This window comes from Oryzias latipes, chromosome 4 (genome assembly GCF_002234675.1).
Source record: "Oryzias latipes chromosome 4, ASM223467v1".
In the NCBI taxonomy this organism is placed as follows: domain Eukaryota; kingdom Metazoa; phylum Chordata; class Actinopteri; order Beloniformes; family Adrianichthyidae; genus Oryzias; species Oryzias latipes.
In genome coordinates, this window is record NC_019862.2 from 28,339,861 (window position 1) to 28,363,691 (window position 23,831).

General features: G+C 43.5%; 2 protein-coding genes across 6 annotated transcripts; one reads left to right on the forward strand and one right to left on the reverse strand.

Moving 5' to 3' along the window:
- Positions 1–1,280: 1,280 nt before the first annotated feature.
- Positions 1,281–9,484, forward strand: fbxl5 (F-box and leucine rich repeat protein 5). The gene is made up of 11 exons (XM_004068321.4): positions 1,281–1,415; positions 1,956–2,171; positions 3,405–3,500; positions 3,596–3,791; positions 4,337–4,522; positions 4,643–4,768; positions 4,979–5,133; positions 5,225–5,307; positions 6,027–6,737; positions 7,008–7,156; positions 8,681–9,484. The coding sequence occupies exons 1-11, from the start codon at positions 1,332–1,334 to the stop codon at positions 8,755–8,757; spliced, it is 2,079 nt and encodes a 692-aa protein (XP_004068369.1). The 5' UTR covers positions 1,281–1,331; the 3' UTR covers positions 8,758–9,484.
- Positions 9,007–23,028, reverse strand: cc2d2a (coiled-coil and C2 domain containing 2A). 5 transcript variants are annotated; one of them, XM_023954506.1, is made up of 40 exons: positions 22,879–23,028; positions 22,705–22,783; positions 22,478–22,525; positions 22,272–22,352; positions 22,041–22,182; positions 20,792–20,883; positions 20,593–20,697; positions 20,440–20,520; positions 20,161–20,364; positions 19,928–20,084; positions 19,707–19,843; positions 19,503–19,634; positions 16,816–17,004; positions 16,618–16,724; positions 16,394–16,534; positions 16,049–16,205; positions 15,673–15,938; positions 15,361–15,538; positions 15,105–15,258; positions 14,861–15,008; positions 14,617–14,755; positions 14,338–14,541; positions 14,150–14,242; positions 13,984–14,075; positions 13,703–13,822; positions 12,708–12,875; positions 12,571–12,628; positions 12,390–12,499; positions 12,190–12,286; positions 12,017–12,115; positions 11,753–11,929; positions 11,556–11,570; positions 11,281–11,484; positions 11,123–11,212; positions 10,932–11,045; positions 10,704–10,838; positions 10,502–10,624; positions 10,374–10,432; positions 10,117–10,294; positions 9,007–10,027 (listed from the first exon to the last, which is right to left on the reverse strand). In XM_023954506.1, the coding sequence occupies exons 3-40, from the start codon at positions 22,487–22,489 to the stop codon at positions 9,842–9,844; spliced, it is 4,944 nt and encodes a 1,647-aa protein (XP_023810274.1). In that variant the 5' UTR covers positions 22,490–22,525; positions 22,705–22,783; positions 22,879–23,028; the 3' UTR covers positions 9,007–9,841. The 5 variants fall into 5 exon arrangements, with proteins under 5 accessions (XP_023810274.1, XP_020558322.1, XP_023810275.1 ...); XM_020702663.2 differs by having other exon boundaries at positions 13,703–13,825; XM_023954507.1 differs by lacking the exon at positions 11,556–11,570 and having other exon boundaries at positions 13,703–13,825.
- Positions 23,029–23,831: the final 803 nt, after the last annotated feature.

A 23,831-nucleotide genomic window follows, 5' to 3' on the forward strand; every position in this document is an offset into this window, starting at 1 on the left:
GAATATGTATTAACCTTTAGTCAGCCACTCATAAAAAGATTAATTCTGCAGTTTTACAGAGTTATGGGGCTGTGAAATATGCCTCTGCTTTTTATTTTTATTTTCATAGTTTAGTCATAAGTACAAGACGGTAATCCTTTACACAGGTTATTTAATGATTTAAGGTTTATTTATTTTGTTTGTCTCTAAGACACACTTGTATCTTACATGCGAGAAAAAAAGATTAGTTTTGCACGTAAAATGTGAGGCATCAAAATTCAAAACCTTGTCACAGTAAAGCTCATCAGGGATTTACTAAAAACAAATTCTGCTTAGGCGATGTCATAAAAAGGTGTTCCTTATAATAAACACCTCTGGTACTAAAAGAGTGGCTTGCTAAAAAAAACACAACAAAATATGAAACAAGTTAATGCAGCTGTAAAGAGCATTTAATTACAGTGGTGCAGGGTCAGATTCATGGTGAAATAATTGATTATGCTGTTTAACAGTCTGCAGCCTTTTCTCTTCCTGCCAATAACAAAAACAAAAGCGATACTAACTGTACAGCCACAGGATTTTTCCCTTGGGAACTAAAAAGACACTTTAATATTATCCCACGGGGTAATTTAGCCTTTTTTTTAACCTTGATGAGGAAAAAAATAGCATTTATCATGTGGCAGGACAGCAAATTTTACGCTATTAATAAAACAGAACATTTCAAGTGGGATTTGTTAATTTGTTTCGCAAGATGACCTGATGAGACCAGCCTGTGTAAATTATAAAGTGAACACCTTTCAACAAAACAATTTCAGCTTTTCAGTTAATATCCCAGATCAAAATGAGATTTATTAAATATACCTTTTCTGACATACTGACTGGATACACAACAGCACAGGTGTGCACTGCAACATAAATTCAATTTTACTATGATCTTTATTAAAACACAAATGGAAATATATTTATTTAGCCTGTATGTTAGAAAGAAAACGAAATAAACAAAAAAAACAAATTTAGATTTCACATGTACTACTGACAAATTTAAATATGTCATGTGTAAACGTATAATAAAAATAACGAATTTAACGAAATATAAAATATGAATTTAAATACAAAGAACGTTATTTAATGTAGTAAACAAATTTAAATGTCATCATTAATCTCTACACAGCATTACTTTAAAAACAACATCTTGCGTACACGTATACGCTGTTTTTTTCCCCACATTCAAAACGTAAATAATCTACAGCTGTTTGTGTGAGATCTGATACTGCGCAGACTCGTGGTCACGTGACCAACACCAGGCCCGCCCCCGAACCGAGTCTAGGCGCTGCAGATGACGCAGTCCGGTGAAGATGGCTCCCTTTCCAGAAGAGGTGGATGTTTTTACCGGCCCACACTGGCGGATGAAGCAGCTAGTGGGACTGTACTGCGAGAAGGTGCGTTTAGAAAACAAAAAACAACAACAAAAGAAGTGTTTTACGGGGTATTTTGATGGTTTGTGGTCAAATTAGGAGGGAACGGCTGCTAGCTTGTTTGCTAGCTTTGTGTTACGTGACCCGTCGCACGATTGTGTCACGTCTGCCTCGATTCTGTTTATTGTTACGTGGTGCTTACACTTAGATAAGTTCATCCTGGATCCTTACGGGTTTCAAAGTGATTTCCAGCAGATCTTCTATCAGTTGTTTTGTTAGCCGGAATCGCAGCAGGATTTGTTGTGCAACGTGTTGTTACGGGGCGGCCTCACATGCTTTAATTATCGGACACACATATTTTCACCCTTAAGCGTTAGTGCCTGTATTATCTCGCATCCAATGATATATATATATAATCTTCTTTATGTGATGTCGGCTGCGCTTACGTTAGCTGGTGTGGCTACATCAGTGTGTTCCTCCTCCCTTGTGGTAAAATCATGTGAAAAAGTTTGGGCTCCACAGTTTTTATTATTTCATTCGAGTCTGTTGTTTTTTCTTCCACAGCTGTCAAAAACTAACTTCTCCAACAACAATGATTTCCGCTCCTTCCTCAAGTCTCTGTGCGCGACCTTCAAGGAGTTCAAGATGCACGAGCAGATTGAGAATGAGTACATCATTGGCCAGCTGCAACAACGTTGCTGCACAGTTTATAACGTGCACTCTGATGACAAACTGTCAGAGATGCTGTCCCTGTTTGAAAAGGGGCTGCACAATGTCAAGGTAAATATGCCAAAAACCTACATTTCTTTCATGCACTCGATGCAACTAAATAACCCCTTCAGCAAATGCATGCATGCACCCGCTGATCCACAGTGTGTAGTAATCTGTTATTAGAGTAACTGTCAGGCTAACCACTAACAAGATACTAGAGCAACATCAGAGCTGTCATTTTGTTGGGATAATTATAATTTATTGAACAGACACGAACTTTAGCCTTTGAAGAACAGTAGATAAAAAGTTATTGTTTTGGCTCAAGCCTCCAGCAAACTCCAATCTCAGCTGCTTTCTTGGATTCGTGAATTTGTGTAAATTGGAACATCCGCTCTGCCAAACTCTCTAATATCTCTTTATTTAGTTTGGAGTGAGATCCTGCTTCCTGTCTGAAAGTTTCTACAGATATTAATTTGCAGCAGAGACTTATTTGTAAATTGTTGAAATATCTGTTTAAAAAAAAAGCACAAAACATTGAGTGTGGGAAGATTTGACTCGTATTCACAATCTCTGATCATCTAAAAGTCTAGCTCCTGTGGCAAACCATTGGGGAGAATAAATTCCAATTAAACTTTTCTTGTTGCAGTACACCTCAAAGAAAAAATAAAACAATAAAAATAATTGTAAAAATAGTGCGATAATAATAATAAAAGCCCCCAACACACATTCGCAGGATACAGAAACCAGCAGAGATACAGTCCATGAATCTGTATTAAAACATGTGGAAATGTAAAACTTACTTGTAAAACTTAAAAGCTAAGCTGAAAAGATTACTTAAGGTTTATCTTAAAAACCTCCACAGAGGATGCAGCCCTTGCATCAGTAGGCAGGCTGCTTCACTGGTGAGGCCCACAGTGCTGAAAATGTGGGCTTGCCATGGCTTTTTGTTCTGACCCTGGGGATCACCAGCAGACCTGCACCTGAGGGCTCTAGGATGGTTATAAACTAACAGTTCAAATTCTATTAGAGACCCAGCCCGATTATCCTTGGTCTATTTTGAAAGTGTTCCCGGTGGTCTTTTAACTATAGTTATGCAGGTTTTTTCTTTACAATATTGGAGCTGACCGGCTGTACAGTCGTGAGCCGGAAGCCAGCTCAGACGAGGAAAACAAAGAAGTTAAATTTTCCTTGCGCAACTTTTAGAATCATGCAAAATACCTAAAGCGTGGTAAACGTCTGCTTATGACTGTCCAAGAGCAGCTGATCTAAGATCTGGGATTTCTGTCTGTTCTGTGGTTTTAGAATGAATGTGAGCAGCTTAACTATGCTCGTCAGCTGAAGGAGAGACTTGAGGCGTTCACGCAGGACTTCCTGCCCCACATGAAGGAAGAGGAGGAGGTACAAGATAATCATGCGGGATAAGCAATAATCAAAAATGTCACCTGTTCATCCTTTTCAGCGTCAAGCTGTGTTTTAACGGAAATGTGTTGCAGGTGTTTCAGCCGATGCTCATGGAGTACTTCACCTACGAGGAGCTGAAAGACATCAAGAAAAAGGTGATAGCCCAGCACCACAGCCAACAGCACGGGGACTGTGCTGCCGGTGTGCTGAAGGGATTCCGTCTGTGGTCGCAGGCTGAGGAGCTGCAGAAAGCCTTTAAATATTCGGATCATGAGAAGACAGACTACGGTGAGTGTTTGTCCAAATGACTAAACTTGTTACAGGTTTCCAGTTAAGTGCATGACAAAGATGAGTCAAGCGTCTGTTGAAGGCCACACACTTCTTTTTTTGTCTTATCTTCAGTCATGTTTTAAAAAGGCTTTTTATGTAATCCAGCAGAGAAACAGTTTTTTTTTTAAATGAACAGCAACAGATAGATATTATGACCCGTTACCAAAATATGAGACTAGTTAAGGCTTTATTTGGGGTTAGTTGTGTTCAGCCCTCTAATGAACTGATAAACTGTCCAGAGTGGAGCCCAACCATAGCTGGACAGGCTCCAGCATCCCTGTGACCTATGACAGGATTAAGCAGACATAGAAAATGAATGAATGGATGGAGTTGTGTTCGTCTGTGATAGGAAACACAATTAGCAGGATACTTGAAGCCTTTTTTTTTTTGCTGTAAAATACCAACAATATTTGTACAGAACATGGATTATTTTGAGATAATTTTATCATTGTGGTATTTAAAACATTCACATGCTCTTCTTTTTTTCCCCCCTCCATCCTCAGACCTGGAGAAGAAGCAGAATATGTCAACCAACATCTCACACCTTCCTGCAGAAATAATGCTGAGGTTGTTCCATTATTTGGGCCCTAAGGATCTGTGTCGCTGCAGTCAGGTGTGCAGTTTGTGGTGGCAGCTGGCCAAGACCGGCTCTTTGTGGAGGCACCTTTACCCTGTTCGCTGGGCCCGAGGTAAACCTCAATTCATGGTTTTCATCTTTTCTTTTTGAACCAAGTAGTTGTTTTTCCTGGTAAAGATGATCTTGTAGATGCTTAGGCATCCTTGTTTCTAAAGTTTTTTTTAAAACACAGGCGATCATTATAATGGCCCTCCTGGGGATCTGGATCAGGAGCCAGATGAAGAGTGGGTGAGGAGTCGAGAGAATGAGGGTCGAGCTTATCAGAAGTGGGACGAGGACGCTGATATTGACGAGTCAGGTGAGGGCCAATAATCACTTCAAACATGCATGAGCTGAACGTTACCAGGGTCATGTGTGTGTGCTGTGAATAGTTTCATCATGACTATTGTTTTTTCCCCGGGTTTGAGTGGGGAAAAAAAAGTTCCAATGTTGAAGGTGGATGGACCTGCAGTGTGTGGTAGTTTATTGTGTTCATGAGGTAGTGACTAGATAGTGTTCTTCTCGTCAGATGTTTCGGGTCACACAGAGGGCTCGCTTGCTATCAATATGGTGCAGAGAGAGAAGAAGCTCCTGAATGGGATCATCCAGAACCTCCTCCCTGCTGTGGGTCCGTCAGTCAAATCCATTATTCTGGCCTACAGTTCAACAGTCTCAAGCAAAATGGTATGCGGCGCTTGTCCAGTCAGAGTTGCATTGCTGCCATGAGATTTGATGGATGTTAAGCTGAGCCTGAAAGCTTAAATGTCTTTTCCAGGTCCGTCAGATGGTCAGCCTCTGCCCCAACATCACTCATCTGGATCTGACTCAAACTGATGTGACAGACTCTGTGTTTGACAGGTACAAAATACTTCCTTTAAATTAGAATCTGGTTCTGTGGATTGAATGGCGACAGAATTGACTTCATTTGGTTGGAGCTGGAAATAAATCATTTTCTACGGATGACATCACAGTCAGTCGGACCACTTCTTCAGGGGTCATCATTACATCGATTGCGATAAAGGACATGTGGGTAGATCACGCGCCATCATAGATAAAAAAATCCCCCAAATTTAAATGTATATAATTAAATTAGCGAATCAAAATCCTCTCCAAGAAGTATATGACTTGATTGACATGCAGAAAGGCCAATAGAACACCCTCTGATACATGCATCACTCCACACGTGTGTTTAAATACACTGAGAACATTGTTTCTGCCCCACGGCGCGTCAAGTCCCCGGCAGAGGACCACTCTCGCCCACAGGAGTGTTAGTTGAGGCCCGGGTCGCCCCGCGTGCCTCTTCGATGGCGAGCGAGACCGTCTGACTAGGCTGTCCTGCCCCTGCAGCTGCTGCCGGCTCCGTGGTTCCCGTATTATTATGTATTACTACACAAATAATATTACACACAACAAAGCTATCTCTTCATGAAGATGTAGTTTTTGAATTTTCAACGATATGTACTAATAGTTCACAATACTATGTCATTAGATAGATATTAGAAATATACCGTACATGTATGTGGATCTGTGTCTGCGTGGAACTCAGAACACTGAGCTTTGTTCTCATTTTTCTCCAGCTGGTCATTCCTGGGAGCTTGTCGTTCTCTGGAGCACCTGGATTTGTCGGGATGCGAGAAGATCACCGATCTCACCCTGAAGAAGCTGTCTACCGGGTTAGGGGAACTCCCCTCCTCCTCCTCCTCCTGCTCTGACAAAACCTCACAGTTGAAAAGTTTCACCGCGCACATCGATGAGCGAAACCTGCACGCGTTGGAGCGAAAGAAGCAGGCCATCGTTTTCAAGTACGGGACTCGGCGCTGGGGGGGGCCCTGCATCCCAACGCCGGTGTGGGTTGTGGAGACCTCCGACCTGGCCGATATTGAGGACGCTGCAGCGTGGAGCCGGCGGGGCGGGATGCCCCTCCCTGAAAGCTTCGTAGAGACGCAGCTGATGGGCGGCTCTTGCTGTTGCAGGACGAGCAGAAGGCAAGGCCACCGGATGGGGTCGGACGCCTCATATTTGCATCAGCAGTACGCCATGTCGGGGGAAATATTCTGCGGTCACTCCACCTGCTGCTCAGGTGACATCGCCCTCAGGACGTTTACAGTGCGCGAAAGCGTGTCGGGCTGCGGCAGGAACGCCACTGCAGGATCTCGGACTAAATGCCCTCCACTGGGAGGACTGCAGTGTCTGCAGCCTGAAAACAGGACTGACTGCTCACCCGCTAAACGGGCGCTGAAATTTCTCAGTCTCTCTGGATGTTACCAAATCACCGACCTGGGCTTGAGGTAGTTATCCTCTATTTCTTTACACAAAGACTCACTAACACAGTAAAAAACGCTTCTATTTCAACACCTGAGGTGTTAACTAAGGTGGAGAAACCAGCATTATTATGCAAAGATTTAATCCCCAATGAGGGATCAGTTATCAGAAATCAATGGCCTCATTGACCAATGAGAGCCGTTATACTCTCCATAGCAGTTGCTATGGGAAACAGCGTCCTGATAAGGCTAAGTCTGGAGTAGCACCACTCACCTCCCCCTCCATCTGTGTTTCAGGACTTTGTCCCAGCATGGAGGGCTTCCCGTCATGGAGCATCTCAACTTGTCTGGTTGTCTCTCCATCACTGAGGTGGGGCTGCAGGAGCTGGTCTCAGCCTGCCCATCCCTCAATGATGAGCACTTCTATTACTGCGACAACATTAACGGTAACACAAGCGAAGCTGCTAGCAGCTCATCTTCACCCTGACACAAAGTCATGCTTGTTGTTGATGTTTAGTTCTTGATGAAGCTGCTTATAGATTCAGTAAAGGAAATGGGTATTTGATCCCCTAGTAACCATTAAGAGTTCTGGTTCACACAGACCAGTTAGACTATCCTGATCAACCTGTCACCTGAATTGAAGGCACCTGTTTGAAATAATCACCTGTAGAAAAGACACCTGTCCATAGAATCAGTCAGACTCCAAACTCTCCAACATGGGAAAGATTAAAGAGCTTTCAGTTGATTTTAAGCAGACCAGAATGGACTACAAAACCATTGGCATGAAGCTGGAGGTTAAGGTGACATCCGTTTGTGTAATTGTGCCAAAACACAAGAACATGACCATCAATCCACCTGTAGGTTTGAGGCTCCAGACACAGTCTCACCTGGGGGGGTTTCCACAGTTATGACAACAGTAAGGAACGGCCTAAAACAACACGGCAGGAATTAGTTGATGATCTCAAAGCAGCTGGAACCATAGTCACCATGGAAACCACATGAAACCACCATGGTTTAACATCTTCCAGTGCTGGCAAAGTAGCCCTGCTTAAGAAGGCACATGTGCAGACCCACCACATGTTTACCAATGAACACCTTCATGGTTTTAGAGTAGAGAGGGATTGGGACAAGGTGCTGTGATCAGCTGTTTGGCATCAACTTAACCCGATGAGTCTGGAGGGAAAAAAGTTGTTCAGCATGGAGGTGGAAACATAATGCTTTGGGGGTGTTTCTGGATTGACGGAGCCATATTCTGTCAAATCCTGAGTGACAACCAGCTTCTCTCCACCAGGAGGCTTAAATGGTTCGTGGATGGGTTCTCCAACAGGGTCATGACCCAAAACATACAAGGAACGGCTAAAGAAGCATATAATGGTCATGGAGTGGCTTCAGCCAGTCTCCAGAAAGAGAGCTGAAGCTCAGAAGACAAACTTGAATAATTTAGAAGTCATTTGCAAAGAAAAGTGGACCAAAATTCCTCCTATGTGCAGAAACTCCAAGAAACATCTGACCTCTGTGCTACTAATCAGGGTTTTGCCACAAAAGGACTACGTTTTCCAGGCTAGAGGGATCAAATACTTGTTTACCTCGATGAAACCCAAATAAAAGTAAAATGTCTAAAGTTAATTCATTGATTTTCTATCTCTCAATGTTCAAATGAACCTACCAATAAGAGAAAAGACTTCTTTTTAAGTGAACAAACCTACAATATCACCATGGGATCAAATAGTTATTTCCTCCGCTGCAGGCAGTAGGCCTGTGACGGTGGCAGTTCAGCTTCAACTAACCCCACACGCTCAGATTGTGTTGTAGAGTACATAACCACTGCTGCTGTGATGAGGTAAGGATTTCTCCCAGGAGCCACTCTGGTTTTTCCCGTTTCAAAAACATAGTTGGTGTGATAGGCGAGTTTTTTATTTTCCTTTTTTTCCCTGGTGAAGATGACCAACGCCAACGTGTTTTCTCTCCAGGTCCTCACGCCGACACCGCCAGCGGCTGCCAGAACCTGCAGTGTGGTTTCAGAGCCTGCTGTCGCTCCGGAGAGTGACCCGTGCCAGCTGGTCTCCAAAAGAACGAAGAAGCAGAGAAAGTCACTTCTCCTTACTCTTGCACTTTATCCTGGGAATACCATTTGCTGTATTTTGTGTCACTTCAAAATGTTTCTTGATGAAACTGTAATGTTGCTCCTTCTGTTTGTCTACATGCTAAGTGGAAATAATCCCCAAAAGAGGGAGATTCTTACAGGGTGATGGTAGAAAAAGACATTCTAGTGTCTTTGGAAAAAAAAAAAAACCTGAACACAGCGAGTGTTTCCTGTAGTTGAACCACTGTTTGTGTCACAAAAACTAGCCTTTTACATGAACCTGCTTTACTTCTTTAATCAGCGTAGTTCCCCTGACTATAGGATCAGAGCGACGCCCCAAAATGCCTATTTGACTGATCGGGGTATTTAAGGTCAAGGTGATACTTTCAATAGATAATGTTCCCAAATAGTGCCGACGATGAGCTGATCTTTGTTCAGTGACTTGTCCTCCGTAAATTGCTTTATTTACAAAAGAGGAACTTTCCATTTTTCCAACTTTTGCTTTTCCGTGCACTCCAAAGGGGAATAAAACGCTCCGATGGAGGCCCAACCCTCTCGATGATGACATACAGGGGGAACTTTCATCTTACGGTGGATGAGCGCTTCTGCTTTATCGTTATGCAGCTGTCGTTTTTTTTCTTTTGTTCTGAAGTTTTGCATGAAACTTAAAATTAAAGATTTCCACTCCGCAGTTGTTCCGTTTTGATGATTTTTGTTCTTGTGCCGGCACGTTTGTCTGTAAATGGAGCTCACGCAACAGTACAATATAAAAAGCTATTGTACCTTAGTGTGTGCCAGCCTTTGTCTCTTATGTTTTTGTATCAAGGTCAAGTCTCAAAAAGATTATTTTCTCTCATTTTGCTTCCCTATTTTTTTGTTTTTTAAAGGGGATCAACTAAAGCTAAAATTAAAAACAGATCAAGTAAAAATAGATTTACATTGGGATTTATATATAAAACATACAGGTAAAAACAGGATTTGAACAATGTTCTGTTTAAATGAAAGAAAATCCTTGTGTCTTCAAAGGCGGATGAGATCCTCTTAGCTGTCATGTGCGCACGAGTGACGCCAAGTAGACCCACACGGACAGAACGTTGTTGGGATAAGGGTGCACGTACACGGCCAGGGCAAACTCAACGTTGGATCCTTGAATGTTGTGGACGCCGGTGCTGTGCACGGCCTCTATGAGGGGCCGGATGTCAGAGAAGGGCATGTGCAGAGGGAATCCTGAGATCTGGAAAGAAAACGCGCCTGTTAGTGCTCCATTTTAGTGGTAACCGCTCTGTTCTCTTGAGTTCTTGTCTGTGCAGCAGTGACTCAGACCCTGTACTCTCCCAGCAGCCTTTGCAGCTCGTGGCGGTGGCCCTCAGCCACATCCTGCCCTCTGCTCTGCTCCAGCTTGGGCAGGAACTGCTTCAAGGTGGTGTTGCAGTAGCGGTTCCAGCGTGTTGGGTGTCGAGGGCGCCACTCCATAATCTTCTCCTTCAAAATTTTCTCAATTCTAGCAGGTGGGTGGATAAACACTTCAGGTAGGCTGTAGTTGTGGACAGGGTGACGCAGAGCGAGCTGCTGTGACTCACCTGTCCTGAAGTTCGGCTGCAGCTGCTGCGTCTGTGTGGCTATACACCAGCTCCTCCGGCTGCGAGGCAAATGCAATCAAAATGAAACAAAAGAAGTTTGTTTCCAAAAAAAATTACTTGACACACACCTGTACGCTGGACAACCCGGGGTGAGGAAAGGACCCAGAGAAAAAGGGTTTCCAAAGCTTCCTTTTTGAGACATCGAAACTCATCCTCATAGGGGAAGCATATTCTTGAATATTGAACCAAACCTGAGCAGCAAACCACAGACGTTAAAACAGTTTGAGTGGATAAAAGGAACTGACACCCAGCGGCTCCTCCTTCACTCACGTTGTCAGCATCGACCAGGCAACCGACCGCTTGCAGCGGACAGAAGGTGTCGTATTGTCCATAGAACTGACCGCTGCTGGGATTCCAGATGAGGTAGCGGCTCTGTTCGTGGGTCAGGACGTACGCCGTGGGTCCCTGAGAACAATCAACACGTCAGGAAGGAACCTTCCACGCCCTCGTGTAATGAGTCACAAAGGATTTTGTCGTAATTGAGTAAATGTCAGAGACCTCTGGTATGGCTGTGCCTATTACTAGCCAGGCTTTCTTTCCCAAAGACAGGAAGTAGTTGCACAGCAACACAGCGTGTTCTTCCTCGTCTCCTGCTAGAAGAGTGAAGAATTGCTAAAAAATAAAAAGATGTGCTTAAAGACAGTTTTCCCTCAGCTTTCTTTCACCTGTAAATAAAGAGCTTTGCTCACATTGCAGGTGGTCCACAGGTCACAGACGCCAGAAAAAGAAACTTGGTCTGGCAGAGAAGGGATGAGGGACACAAACCGGGCCACCAGCGTCTGTGGAGACACCCCAACGCTCAGCAACATGCTGATATCACCCCACATGTGGTAAAGATCACACCCACTGTGGCTTCCTGGGGGTTATTCGGGAAAGCATCCAGGAACTCCTGCGGGGGGTTGAGCGGTCGAATGTAACGCGTGACGAAGACCGTCTTTCCATTCAGGTCGATGACCGTGGTGATGCAGGGGCGGTCCGGGTGACGCTCGGCTGCTTTCCTCTCAAACTTCTCGGCTGCCTGCAGTAAGCGCTCCTGCTCCTGACTGTCAAACTGCAGCAAAGGGAGGAACGTGACTGCAGAGCAGTGGAAGGACAGTGCTACCAGGAACTGAGTGATGTTACCTTCAGATCCTTTATCTAGTGTGTGCAGGAGAGCCAAACCCAAAGCAAAAACCAAGAAAACCACATGGATAAATTCCTCAACAAAAAAACAAACAAACAAACAAAAAAGACACCAGCATACTGTGATTGAACAGGGAGGCTGATGTAGACTGGGAACTCAAAACACAATCCGTTCTGGACTCCCGGGAATGACGTACCTTCTCCCTAATGGACTCTCCGGGCACCAGCTGAGGCTCGATGGTGATGAAGAGTGTGATGAACGCACCTTCGCTCACACTCCGCGAGAAATCGTAGCCACTGTTGGCGCTGTGACTGCGTTCCTTGCTGTAACCCAGCAGCACCGCTGGGGTGTTCACCTTAAACGTTCCGTCGATCTGCCACATATGGAGGGAAAAGGGAAAAGTCAGCCGCAGCTTGTTTTCACAGGAGGAAAAACAGAACCCGTTGGTGCAAAATCTCACCCTGGACTGAGAGTAAATAGTGCTGAAAGGAATCCTGACGGAGCCTAACCAGTGCTTCTCCACCTGAGTGTGAATCGACGGCCCCCTCTCTTTGTCGTTCTGCAGAAAAAATGCATTTCAAAGAACAGATTTGCACGAGAATTTAAGAAGGGAAACCTGACATTTCTACTCACCACCCCGGTTTCGTGCACCATTTCATCAAATATGTTAATGAAAACGTCATCTTTGACCGACTGCAAGGTGGATGTGCTGTAGTCACAGTTTGGAGCGCTGAGGAGTCAAACCACAGTGTTTACGGCATGCTCCCACTTTCTATTGCGTGCTTTCATTCCAAAAGCTGTTGTTGTGCTGACGCAGTGACGAAGGCCAGCACCTGAACGGAAGCTGCAGCTCTTCGTTCCAGCTGGGGTTGGGTCCGTCGGCTGTGGTTGTCTGCAGGACTGTGCGCTGGAAGGAAACCTCCACGAATGGCCTCACCTGAACCTGCAATTGACAGAAAGACGCGTGCGTTACGGATCATGCTGTCGGAGCAGTTTCAGCTGAGGTGGCTTTACCTGGTGGAGGTACCAGTCGCTGCCGTGGATGGCAGGCTGAGAGGACTGTCCAGCATTCCTAAAAGAAATCAAATCAGAGGAAACAAGCGTCAGGTTCTATTTATGCTTTTCTGCTCGTCTACTTTGGCAGCACTCACTCGCCCTGAGGTCTGCGGACGGGGATGTCGTAGGCTCGGATGATGTTGACAAGCAGTTTGACGTCTCCGTCGGACAAATTCTGTGCCGTCACCTTCTTTCTTTCCTTCCTTTGAGGCTTCAGCGGCCTCTTGGGTTCAGCCAGCCTGAACAGGTTGATTCCCAGAATCCTGGTTGAGGGCACAAACGGGTCATGAGGAGAACACACACAGCACATTTCTTACGTATTCCATAAATGCACATCACAATGTGGGGAAACACTAACAGTACTCACTATCTCCAGTTATTCGCGCTTTATCAGCCACAGAATAAACTGCATGAGCTAACCTTTATAAAAGTGCAGAACTGCTGTACAAAAAGCCTTTTATCTGCTCTCATTCACATATTACTGTTGTCTGCTGGCATAAATATTATTAAAATCAGTTCACTACAATCTCATAGATGTTTTAGGACAGATCATATGCTTAGTTGAAGTTTGGTTGCTGCATTTTAGTGGGGCTTGTTTTTGGGGTTGTTTATTTTTAGCTTTGAAGCTTTTTTCTAGCAGGGGACTGTTTAAAATCTCCTCTATGACTTCCTGGTTGGTTGTTTGAGCAGACAAATGAAACCCTTCCTGTAGATTTTGTACTAACAGTCCCACAGATCACTGAGAAAATGCCACTATTGGCACTACAGCACTGGGTGTTTATGCTAGAAACACAGAGGGATGGGGTGGTGGGGGACTAAAGACATACCCAGAACCTGCACCACTGTGGAACAGCAGAAGACATGAGAAAAAAATATTATTATTTTTGATAATTAAGAGGAAAAGAAATGCTGTTTTTATGGGTAACAAATCAGAAATAAATACCACAGTTCATTGATGTTTTTCTATACGTCTCTGTGTGGAGAAACCCACTCATAGACACATTGTTGTCTACTTTCAGAGGATGGAGTACTCGCTGTTGGAACGGACGTCATTCAATTAAAGCAACACCAAACTCAGCGACTTACTTACTTCAGCCTGTGATTCATGTCGGCCCTGAATTTCTCCCTGACGTGCTGACATGGATGCTCAAGGTTTTCCCAGCTATCTAACCTCTCTGTCTTAAGTTGAGCTGGAAGTTTAGGCTTTTTGCTTCTTTCCGACAAGAAAAATAAGTGAAGTTCATGCAGGGGTGATCACTCAGAACGAAGAAAACAGCAGCATTTTGTGACTGTCGTGTAACAAACAAACAAACAGGAAACACAGTCTGCTGTCACGGACAGATGTCTTTTTTTGAGCCTGAATATATTTACCCGATGCTCGGTATCTCGTCTTCAACCACTAAATCAGACAGGATGAAGCGATGTCTGGCAAGAAGCAACCGATTCGTGATGGATTCTTGGATCTGTGGGGAACGGACAACGTGAAGGTGCTGCCCTGGCATAAAAGGTATAAATGATACTGGGGACTGATGCTCACCTTCTGCAGGTATTTGGCCACCAAAGCTCGATGCGAATCCAAGTGTTCTCGGGTGTCGACTGTCTCTCCATCTTTTAATCGTCTTTCATATTCCTGAAAAAATATTCAACCAAATAAAAGACAGAGTTTGTTGCAAGCAAATGCATTCCGCAGTGATCTTAAGTACTGCACTTTTTTTGAGTCCTGACCTGGAACACCTTATCTGAGATCTCATTCTCGAGAGCAGGGATAAATTTGTAGTTACGAAACTCTTTGACCCCCTGGTTCCTCAGCCTGAGCAGGCGGAACCTTCTGGATTTGTCCAGCTCTTCATCAGTTACAAAATTAAACTCCTCCTGAAGATGTTCCAGGCGGAAGTACTCCGGAGCTGTTACTTCTCCACTGACGGCTACCTGAGAGAAAAAAAAGAAAACTATTTTAGTGATCGTTTTCTAAAACAACAGCAGCAAAAATGCTTTGAAACTCACTTTCAGGAGCTGCATGATGGAGGCGTTTTTTGGGTCGTTTGGGTCCAGCCGGGACTGTTTGGCCCACTCGCCTATTCTTTTCATGTCATACAGTCCCGATGCTCCGATGCTCGTCACAGCATCCACGTGACCCAAGCCGCTACAACACAGAGATGAGCCCCCCGTCAACACTGCTGTAGGTGAAGCTCCAACTACAGGCTTCCAGCATGCAAGTGAGAAGTGAGATGTGTTGGAAAAGAAATACCTGTGCCTAACTCCAGGGTGCTGCGAAGCAGAGGGAGCAAGTGGCACATCGTCGTCCCCGATCCCCCAAGACACGCAGCACGTCAGCTTCCCAGAGGTCAACAGCAACACTTTGTTGCTGCCGTCGGCCTCAAAGGAGAGCGGCACGTCTGAGAGAGCAAGCCAATGGGAAAAAAAGACAGGTGGACGTGACTTTCAATCAAAAATATTCACTAAAAAAAGAATCCCAGAGTGAGGACATTTACCACTTCCAACTCCTTCGTGGTCAAACATCACTCGTTGGTCGCTGCTGAACTCAAAGTCTTCCAAGGAAGCGCTGCCCGTCACGACTGAGGGCTCAGGCACCGGGACAAAGACCTGAGCTAGGAGGGAACAGGAAGATCCGGTGTCCTCAAAGACCTACTCAGCACAGAAGACCCCGACACAAACGCAGGCAGGGAACGTTAAACCTCACAAGACTGCAGCCCTGCCATCAAACAAACGTGCAGCAGCTCCCCCTACCTGTAGGTTAATGCTCTGGGGACAGTTCATTATCTTCAGGTTGAAAATTTGACCAAAGTGCACCCTGAAGTCGGTGCCGAGCGGACGGCCGTCTGTTCTGGAAACCTTTTTGCCGTTGCACAGAATCTTGACGAAGAGGGAGTGTCTGAGAACTTCTTGTCTCCGGGCGAGTTCGACCCTAAATGCACAAGATGAGATTTTTAGGGTCATAAGAGAAAAGAGTCAAAAACGCTAGCTGTGCAAGAAGTTCAGTCATTACACTGTTGTCCAAACACAGAACAGGTGATCCTAAAAAAGAATGAAAAAGTGCACCTGGGGCAGAGTTCACTGTCGGTGATGTTTCCGGATGCAGACAGCACGGGGATCAGAATGGCCTCTCCTGGTTTCCTCCGGATCTTCGCTGCTTTTTCTCTTACTTGCTGCTCGATTGCATCAAAGTCTGGTCTTTCTGGAGGCTGTGGTTTTGGAGGGCCGTCTTCAGAGGGACCTTCCAGTTCACTCCCTTCCTGCTCTTCATCCTCTTCCTCTGTGGTGTCGCCCTGCTTCTTTTTCTTCTTCTTCTTTTTTCTTTTTGCTTTCTGCAAACAGGGAATAAGAGAATGCACTGCAAGAACAACGCCTTGACTGCCTTAAGAACAGACGCTACGCATTTGTTTTTATGCTTGCTAATAGCAGTATGGCTGTGGACCTTCTTCCTCCTCCAGAGCTTCCACTCCTCCAGCTGTTTTCTGTACTCCGCCAGGCTCTTCTGATAGTCCTCCTCCTTCTCTGCCTCCAGTTCCATCACTTCTGCTAAGATCTCCTCTTCATATTCTTGCTGATCTGATGCTCGATCCCCATTCTCTCTAAAACACATCAGATTTATGAAATGGATATAAAATGTGAAGACTCTGTCAGTGTTCAGATCTCATCCAGTCCAGAGAAGGTTTGATACAAAAGTGTCTGTGATCCATCTTCACGATCAAGTTAAGATGGAAAATGAGATAAATGTTGACCTCCGTGGTAGGTTTCTCTGGATGTAGCTTCTACGTACTTTCTGAGGAGGAGTTTATAAGGCGTGTTGGTGAACTTCTGAAACTCTCTCAGGGCCTTGATCTCCTTCCACACTTTAATGAGGGCCTTCAGCAAAGTCCTGTCTTTCTCTTGCTCGGAGTCTCGCAGCTGCCGAGTGTTCCTGCAGTGTTCAGGCAGCAAACAGTTTGTGAGGCTGCCGACACAACGGCAGGTGTTTCTGGACGGAGTGCGGGGAGAACTCACCTGACTTCCAGACTGTACTCGGATATTCTCTGCTGGAGACTCTGGGTGAGGCTTTCCTCTCTGTGGATCTTCATCATATTTCCAAGGGCATTCCTTAAGCCATTCAACTAGAATGGAGAGCAAACAAAAACAAGAAAAATTCTTAGAACAGAGGAGCGGCGGCTGACTGACCTTGTGAGAATGTCACGAGCAGTTTACCTTGTCAGTAAGATGCCTGGTGAGATTATTCTGCTGCCTAGTGAGGTACTGTTGATACAGCTGACATAGTCGGGATGCTAGGACATGTTCTCGACTGAAGAGTGGGTGATGGGAGAAGATCAAGCCAAAAACTTCCACATCAAGCTGATAATCTCCCTCGGGGTCTGCAGCATACTTGGACTTCTGTGCCTGGTTGAAGGAATTTCAAAGTCTGTAACTGTGACCTCAAAACGAGGATTAGATACCGCATGCGCACAGGGGAGCGTGGCCCAGCTTCAGTCAGGCATGAAATAGTTGGCATCGTTCATCTTTTCCTCAGAGAGTGCCGTGAAGTCATGCATGCCAGAGATTTGACATGAACAAGCATCAGCACAAGAGCGAGGACTCTATATTCTTTAAGGAGCGCAGAGAACATCTGCTTCTGTCCTTCAAAAGAAAAGAACCATCCCAAACATTTCACTGCAGATTGGTCGTGGGATGAATGGGACCGTGGTTCCAAAGTACATCTCTGACATGTTAGTGCCATATGAACCATCTCGTACTCTGAGGACCTCAGGGGCCGGCCTCCTGTTGATTCCCAGAGTCAGAACTAAACAAGGGGAATCAGCGTTTCAATATTCTGCAGCTAAAATCTGGAACAGCCTCCCTGAAGTCGTAAGACAGGCCTCTTCTGTGTTCATGTTCAAATCTAGACTTAAAACATTTCTGTTTAGCCGTGTATATGACTGAAAGGTCCTATCTGCACTTTTCTTTCCTTTCCTTCCTTTATTTTTAAATCAGTTTTCAAATTTTTTTTTTTTCTTCTTTTCTTTTAAAGTAAATTTTATGTTGATTATTTCTATGATGTATTGTGATTTTATTGCATTTTTCTGTTTTGTGAAGCACCTTGAATTACTTTATGTATGAATTGTGCTATACAAATAAACTTGCCTTGCCTTGCCTTACATATCAAGCTATTTTCACAGATCTGTTTATCATTGCACACCCCCACATATAAAGACTTTTTTGTAATATTTTTTGGGGTTTTGCTTAGACCATGGATTGGCAACCTGAGGCTCCAGAGCCACATGTGGCTCTTTTACCCCTCCACTGTGAGTAAAATAAAATTATTGTAGTTTTTAAAAGTAAGGATCATTAAATGAGCATTGATATAATTTCGGTTGGTTAAGTTTATAAATGTCAGACTGAGGTGCTCCTAGACGTGGGATAAACTATGAAAAGTTGTTTGCGTCCCTGCTAGCATTAAGCCGCCTTATTGGCTCTACGTTTCCTCCAGAATGCACAGATTTCCAAAACTAACCTAACCTTCCGTAAAAACGTCAGATCATTTCGAAATGTTCGGTTTATTTTAGGAATTTAAAGAAAATATGATCTTATGCTGTACAATTGTTAGTAGCTATCCAGAGGGGAGTCGCTAATATATTTGCATATTTTTTAAAATACTTTTTCTACTGGATCATAAACCAATGAAATCATGTTTATGTTCAGGTTAACAGCAATAGTTAGTAAGAAAAAGGATGATGACACAACTGAGTAGACCTAAGAAATAAAAAGGGCAAAGGTCATTTTTTCCCTGCGTTTGTTGAAAACCTCACTTTTGCTGCACCAGGATGATCCTGTTTGGCACTGGGCGTCTTTTATTTTGAAAGGAAGTCACACAAGCTTCTGACAAAAGTCAAACAAAATTTCACATTTTGAGAAAATGCTACTTTCTCTTTAGATTTCTGTTTCTATTCACGCAAACAAATTAAAGAAATATAAATCATAATTCGTCTAAACATAATAATATAACGAATACAAAGCAGTATCGAATTTTTCTGAAGATTAAAATAAGAATTTATGGCTCACACTAACATTTTGATGAGTAAAAAACAGATTTAAAGGCTACTGGACGATCAGTCTGTAGTTCAAAGCAAAGTCTCTAGACAAAAAAATATGAATCTCTTATTCAAAAGCATCTGAATGTCTTTAGACTTGAAGTTCTCATTTCATCATCCATTGTTGGACTTTTGTGGGATGAATGACTACCTCACTGGATGGTGAAGGAACCAGGTCAGAGGTCATTCAGGGGTCTGTTTGTGCAGCAAGAAGCTCAGAGATTTTTGATCGGTTTATCTTGTCATGTTTGATTTCCTGAATGCTTTAGGAATGTCTTTTTCTTCATGTGTTAATGTTAGTTGTTTGCACATCTGTTGAATTAGAAGATCTGTAAATTATCAATAAACAACAAATGTATCTACATTTTATTACACTTTATCACTTTTAAGTAAGAAATACATTAAATTAGACAGAAGTGAATCACATACTGAACTTTATAGTTTATTCTTATGAACTGAATAAAAAAAAAGGAATTTGGGAAATTTATCTTAAAGCTTAGAGAACTTTTTAAAAAATGGGTCAACAATAGGTTTGTATCTTCATGCAGAGAGTTGATGCTGTTTGAAAGCATAAATGACATCTTAAATGCCAGCTTCTCTTAAATACCACTGTGTTTTTATAACCATTGCAGTGAGATGCTGTCATAGTGAAAACGCATCACAGATGTGCTGACCTCCCCTGTGCCGTCTGATGACTTCCAGCTCTTTAGTACCAAACACCAAACTGCTTATTTCCAAACAGGTTAAAGAAAACGTTACCTGGGTGTTGCCCCATGAGTGCATGAAGTGTTTAGTGAGTGCATCGCTGACCTTCCAAAACACCGTCTGTATGGCAGGGTGCAGGTCCCCCTCCATGCTGAAGACAGGAGGTCTTGTGGATGATTCCTTTATAGGGTCAGGCAAAGCCAAAATCCTGCCGTCGTCACCAAACCACTTCAGCCCCTTATCAGGATTAAACAGAAAACCTTCAAGCAGCAACGTGTCTGGGTAATCCCCAAATGAAGCGGATCATACCTCCTCCATTTTTAACAGACGGTTCTCGAGGATGGTCTCATTGGTGAGGGACACAGAGGGCCTTTTCCCCACATAGAGGCCCTCATCCTCAATATAGCGAGGCTTTACTTTCTCAGGAAGTTTCACAGAAGTTGGAGCTGTACCAAAAGGAAGCTGCTTAGATCAGAGGGACATTAAAGTCCTGGATGAGGATCAGATGATCTGATGCTGGGTTTTCGTACCTTTTCGAAGGCTCGGTGTAAACAGGAGCTCTCTGTTCTGCTCAGCTCGCTTTCGGATCCCAACATATTCCGCCTTCGCCGTCTCCAGGAAATCCCGTGGCGACTGATCAACGATGAATAAATCCTCTTCGTGAGGAACGAGCCGAGTTTCTTCACTCTGCGTCATTAAATCTGTGTTATCAAACACAAAACAATGGATCCACACTCACCAACCCTCCCTGGCTGAGTGTTACCTGACGTTCATTGTGATCCTGACTATCTTCTTTATCATCTTCCTCCAGTTCCTCCCCTTCATCCTTATCTCTGTGCTCATCAGTCGCTTCTTTCTGTTTACGGTTTTTCCAGCTAAGTTCCTCTGTCTCCTCCGCTGGTTCGGACTCAAAATCAAACGTAAAGAAATCATAAGCCTCCTGTGCAGTTGGGAGGCCCTGCCCTACCTGGAGACAAACACACAGTTGATGAAACGGTTAGAACAATAAAGGATTTTTTTGATCCCAAAGCATAAGACTTACTCTTTTTGCAGCCTCTTTGAACTTCACCCTGGTGCTCAAAGATGCAGGAACATCCTCTTCTTCTGCTTTGACAGAATCGGTCTGTAAAATATCAGTGGTTAACCTTTACCGTGGGAATATGTTCAGACATTTCAGGCTAAAGGAGTTGCTCACCTCTCGGTCAAAGCGTGTTAACCTGTCTTTGCCTCTGAGGCTCTGGAGACGGCTGGTTGGATCTGCAGAGACCTCCTCCTCCTGCTGAAGATTCTCTACCTTAAACTGAAATTGCAACATCCGTATATGTTGTTTCAACAACGCATCCTACAGGTAAACTCGTTCTGGACATAATTAAAAAATTTGCGTTTGTGTTTACCCTCGCTGCCCTGAGTTTCTCCTCCAAGTGTCGTGTCACAAAACTGTCTAACTTTTGAGAGCTGGAGACATGCAGAGGTTTCAAAGAGTGGCCTGAAATAGAAAAGACCATGTAAAACAATGTGTTTTTACACCTGACGTCCCATCATGCTATCCTTTTCATTAATTCATCTACTAAGCTGTTAACATCCCTTTTGGGGTCAAGGGGCTGCTGGAGCCTATCCCAGCCACTTGTGGGCGAAGGCAGGGGACAACCTGGACAAGTTTCCAGCAGGGGCACAATCACATACACATGCACTCTCACATTCACACCGAGGGACGATTTGGAGTGACCAGTTAACCTATGTAGCATGTTTTTGGATGGTGGGAGGAAGCCGGATTCCCCGCAGAAAACCCACGCATTCACGGGGAGAACATGCAAACTCCATGTTCTGTTTCAGGAAGCAACCGGGACTTGAACCAGGGGCCTTCTTGCTGTGAGGCACCGTGCAGCCACAGATCCTCCTTTTCTTTTCGGCTTTTCCCTTCATGGGTCGCCACAGTGAATCGCTTTCCTCCATCTAGCCCTGTTTTCTGAATCCTCTGCTTTAACAGCAGCCACCTTCATGTCTTACTGCATCCATAAACTTCCTCTTTGGTCTCCTAGACCTTTTGCCTGGCAGCTCTAGACTCAAAAACCACACTAATTTCTCACATGTACTCATATCAATGCAACAGGAATCTTTAGGATTAAAACAGTTGCTTTAACAATTGCTTTCATACGTCTTTGTATGAATGTATAATTGTTGAATGTATTTTTTGTGCATTATTTTTGCTTTGATTGCTTGAAATAAACCATTTCAAATCAAATCAAATAAAAAGCTAAGATGTTTAAACTGTTTTTAACATTTTTTTTGTCTGTTTAGATGGAGACAAAACCAAAAAGATTTTGTGATGATCCCACCCTACGTTGGCAAGAATGCTCTCTGAAAGGGGGCTATTAACCTCCTCTGCACCCTGAAATACAATCATAACAAAAACATTCAAGTGACTATTTATGATTCAGCAAATATGTGCGTAAATCCACTTCATCTCGTGCAAAGATAAATGTGCAACAACATGCACATCTTTTGTATTTGGTGCATTAGAGAAGGTGTCTCTAAACTTAAGTTGAAATGCAAGCCAAGACGCGTGTCAGCGTACATATAAGTACTCCGATCCTCCACAAAATGTTATTAAAGAAGTTGCTCGACTTAGAAAAAGCCACAAACCTCTGAGAGAACCAGATGGAGGCCTTGAAACCACCGTCCTCTCAGCTGGTTCCTCGCTTACACTTAGGTGCTGAACAGCAGAAACCTCCTCTGCACCTTCATCATCATGTTGAGACTCTTTGACTGAAGATTCCTCAATCAGCTAATAAAACAAACAAACAGAGGAGCCATTAATTTTGTATCAAACAGGAATGACTGATGGTCGACTGAAAAAAGCCACAAAGGATGCACTTTTCTCCTCCGCCTCTGCCTCTGAGCCCTCAGTGCGCGTTTCAGAGTCTCTCCTGAGTCTTCCTCGCTGTCTTCAGCGTCCTGAAGAAACACGAGAAGAAGAAGAGAGGAACTTCATCATCCATGCAGCTATTTCACACGAGAGCCGGGGAAAAGTCAGCATTACACACACAGGATAGCAATAAAGTCAGTGGGCTAATATCAACCTTCATCATCATGGCAGTGTGCTTCTTCTTCACGCCCGACACCAAAGCCTGCAGAGAACAGTTTAGATAAGACTTAAGGGAAGTTCTTGGTTGTGTCTTATAAAGAAGCCTGACTCCCCCACGTCATGTTAAGACTTGTTCAAGATTGCGGGATTGAGTTAAACCGGTTTACTTCCAGTCTTGATGTTAATGTTTTTGTGGAAATAATGAATATTATATAACTGTACCTGGAGGTCATCTTTTTTGTTTCGTCCCAGCGTTTCCTGCAAATTCCGCCTTTTCTTTCCCAGTTTTTCTCGGAGTTCGCTTACACAAAACAGAAAAGATGTATTAATTCTAGTACGACTTATTGCGAATAGTTTAGCTACATCTTCTTGTATTAGCGAAAACGGTCAATTTACCTTGAGGAAGCCAGGGCGGCAATTTATGTATTTATTTATGGACAACTTTTGATCAGTTTTTATTGTTTAAAAAGCCACAGATCTCTGCGTAAACCGGTAAAATATAAAATCGCTAGGCTCCGTTAGCGCTGCCTAGTAACGATATAAACTACTGCTCAACCTACCATGGACGCCAACGAACCAAATGCAGGGTTTTCATTCGTCAAGGAAACTGTCAATCAGACGTGACACGGAAATCATGGACTACGGTGTCCGGAAAGCTACAAAATACCATAGAACACTTTGTTTGTCTGTATTTTTCTCCCAATTTGTTTCTGTATTAGTCTTTCTTAATGTAATTTCTAAATTAACTAGTCTAAATTAAGGCTGAGAATATTTAATTAACCACCTTTCACTATCATCAACTCAATCTTTTAACTTTAGATGGCACTGGAATATCCAATCTCCCACACCCAGCATCTTCTTAATGGGTTCTACCATTATGTCTTAATGTTTGTGAGAACATACAATATAAAACTTAATTCAATTGGGAATCAGAATGGCAAATACAGCTTATCATAAAATCTGAACAGATTTTCTTTTGCCAGTCAATAGGCAGTGGCAGCACCACTTCCAATTCATTTTGAAATTTTATTTCACATCCTTTTTTTTTTTTTTTTTTTTACAAAGGATGACAAATCCAACTCTGTTACACAACAATGATGCTAATAATAGCTTTAGCCATGTAGAAAAGGTAATGTTTAAATTTTTTACAGCTAAACTCTTGCTTTTTTATATTTGTATCAGGAATGTGTTTATAAACAGATGTGATTCTTAGAATATGCTTTTAGAATTTGTTGTACAAGGTTTAGCACACCCACAGTTTTAGTAAGAGCCATCACTTTATGGGTTGCATTTGTCACATTTTTATGAAAATATTGTTCTTGTGTGTGTTTAAACTTTTGTGATGCTGA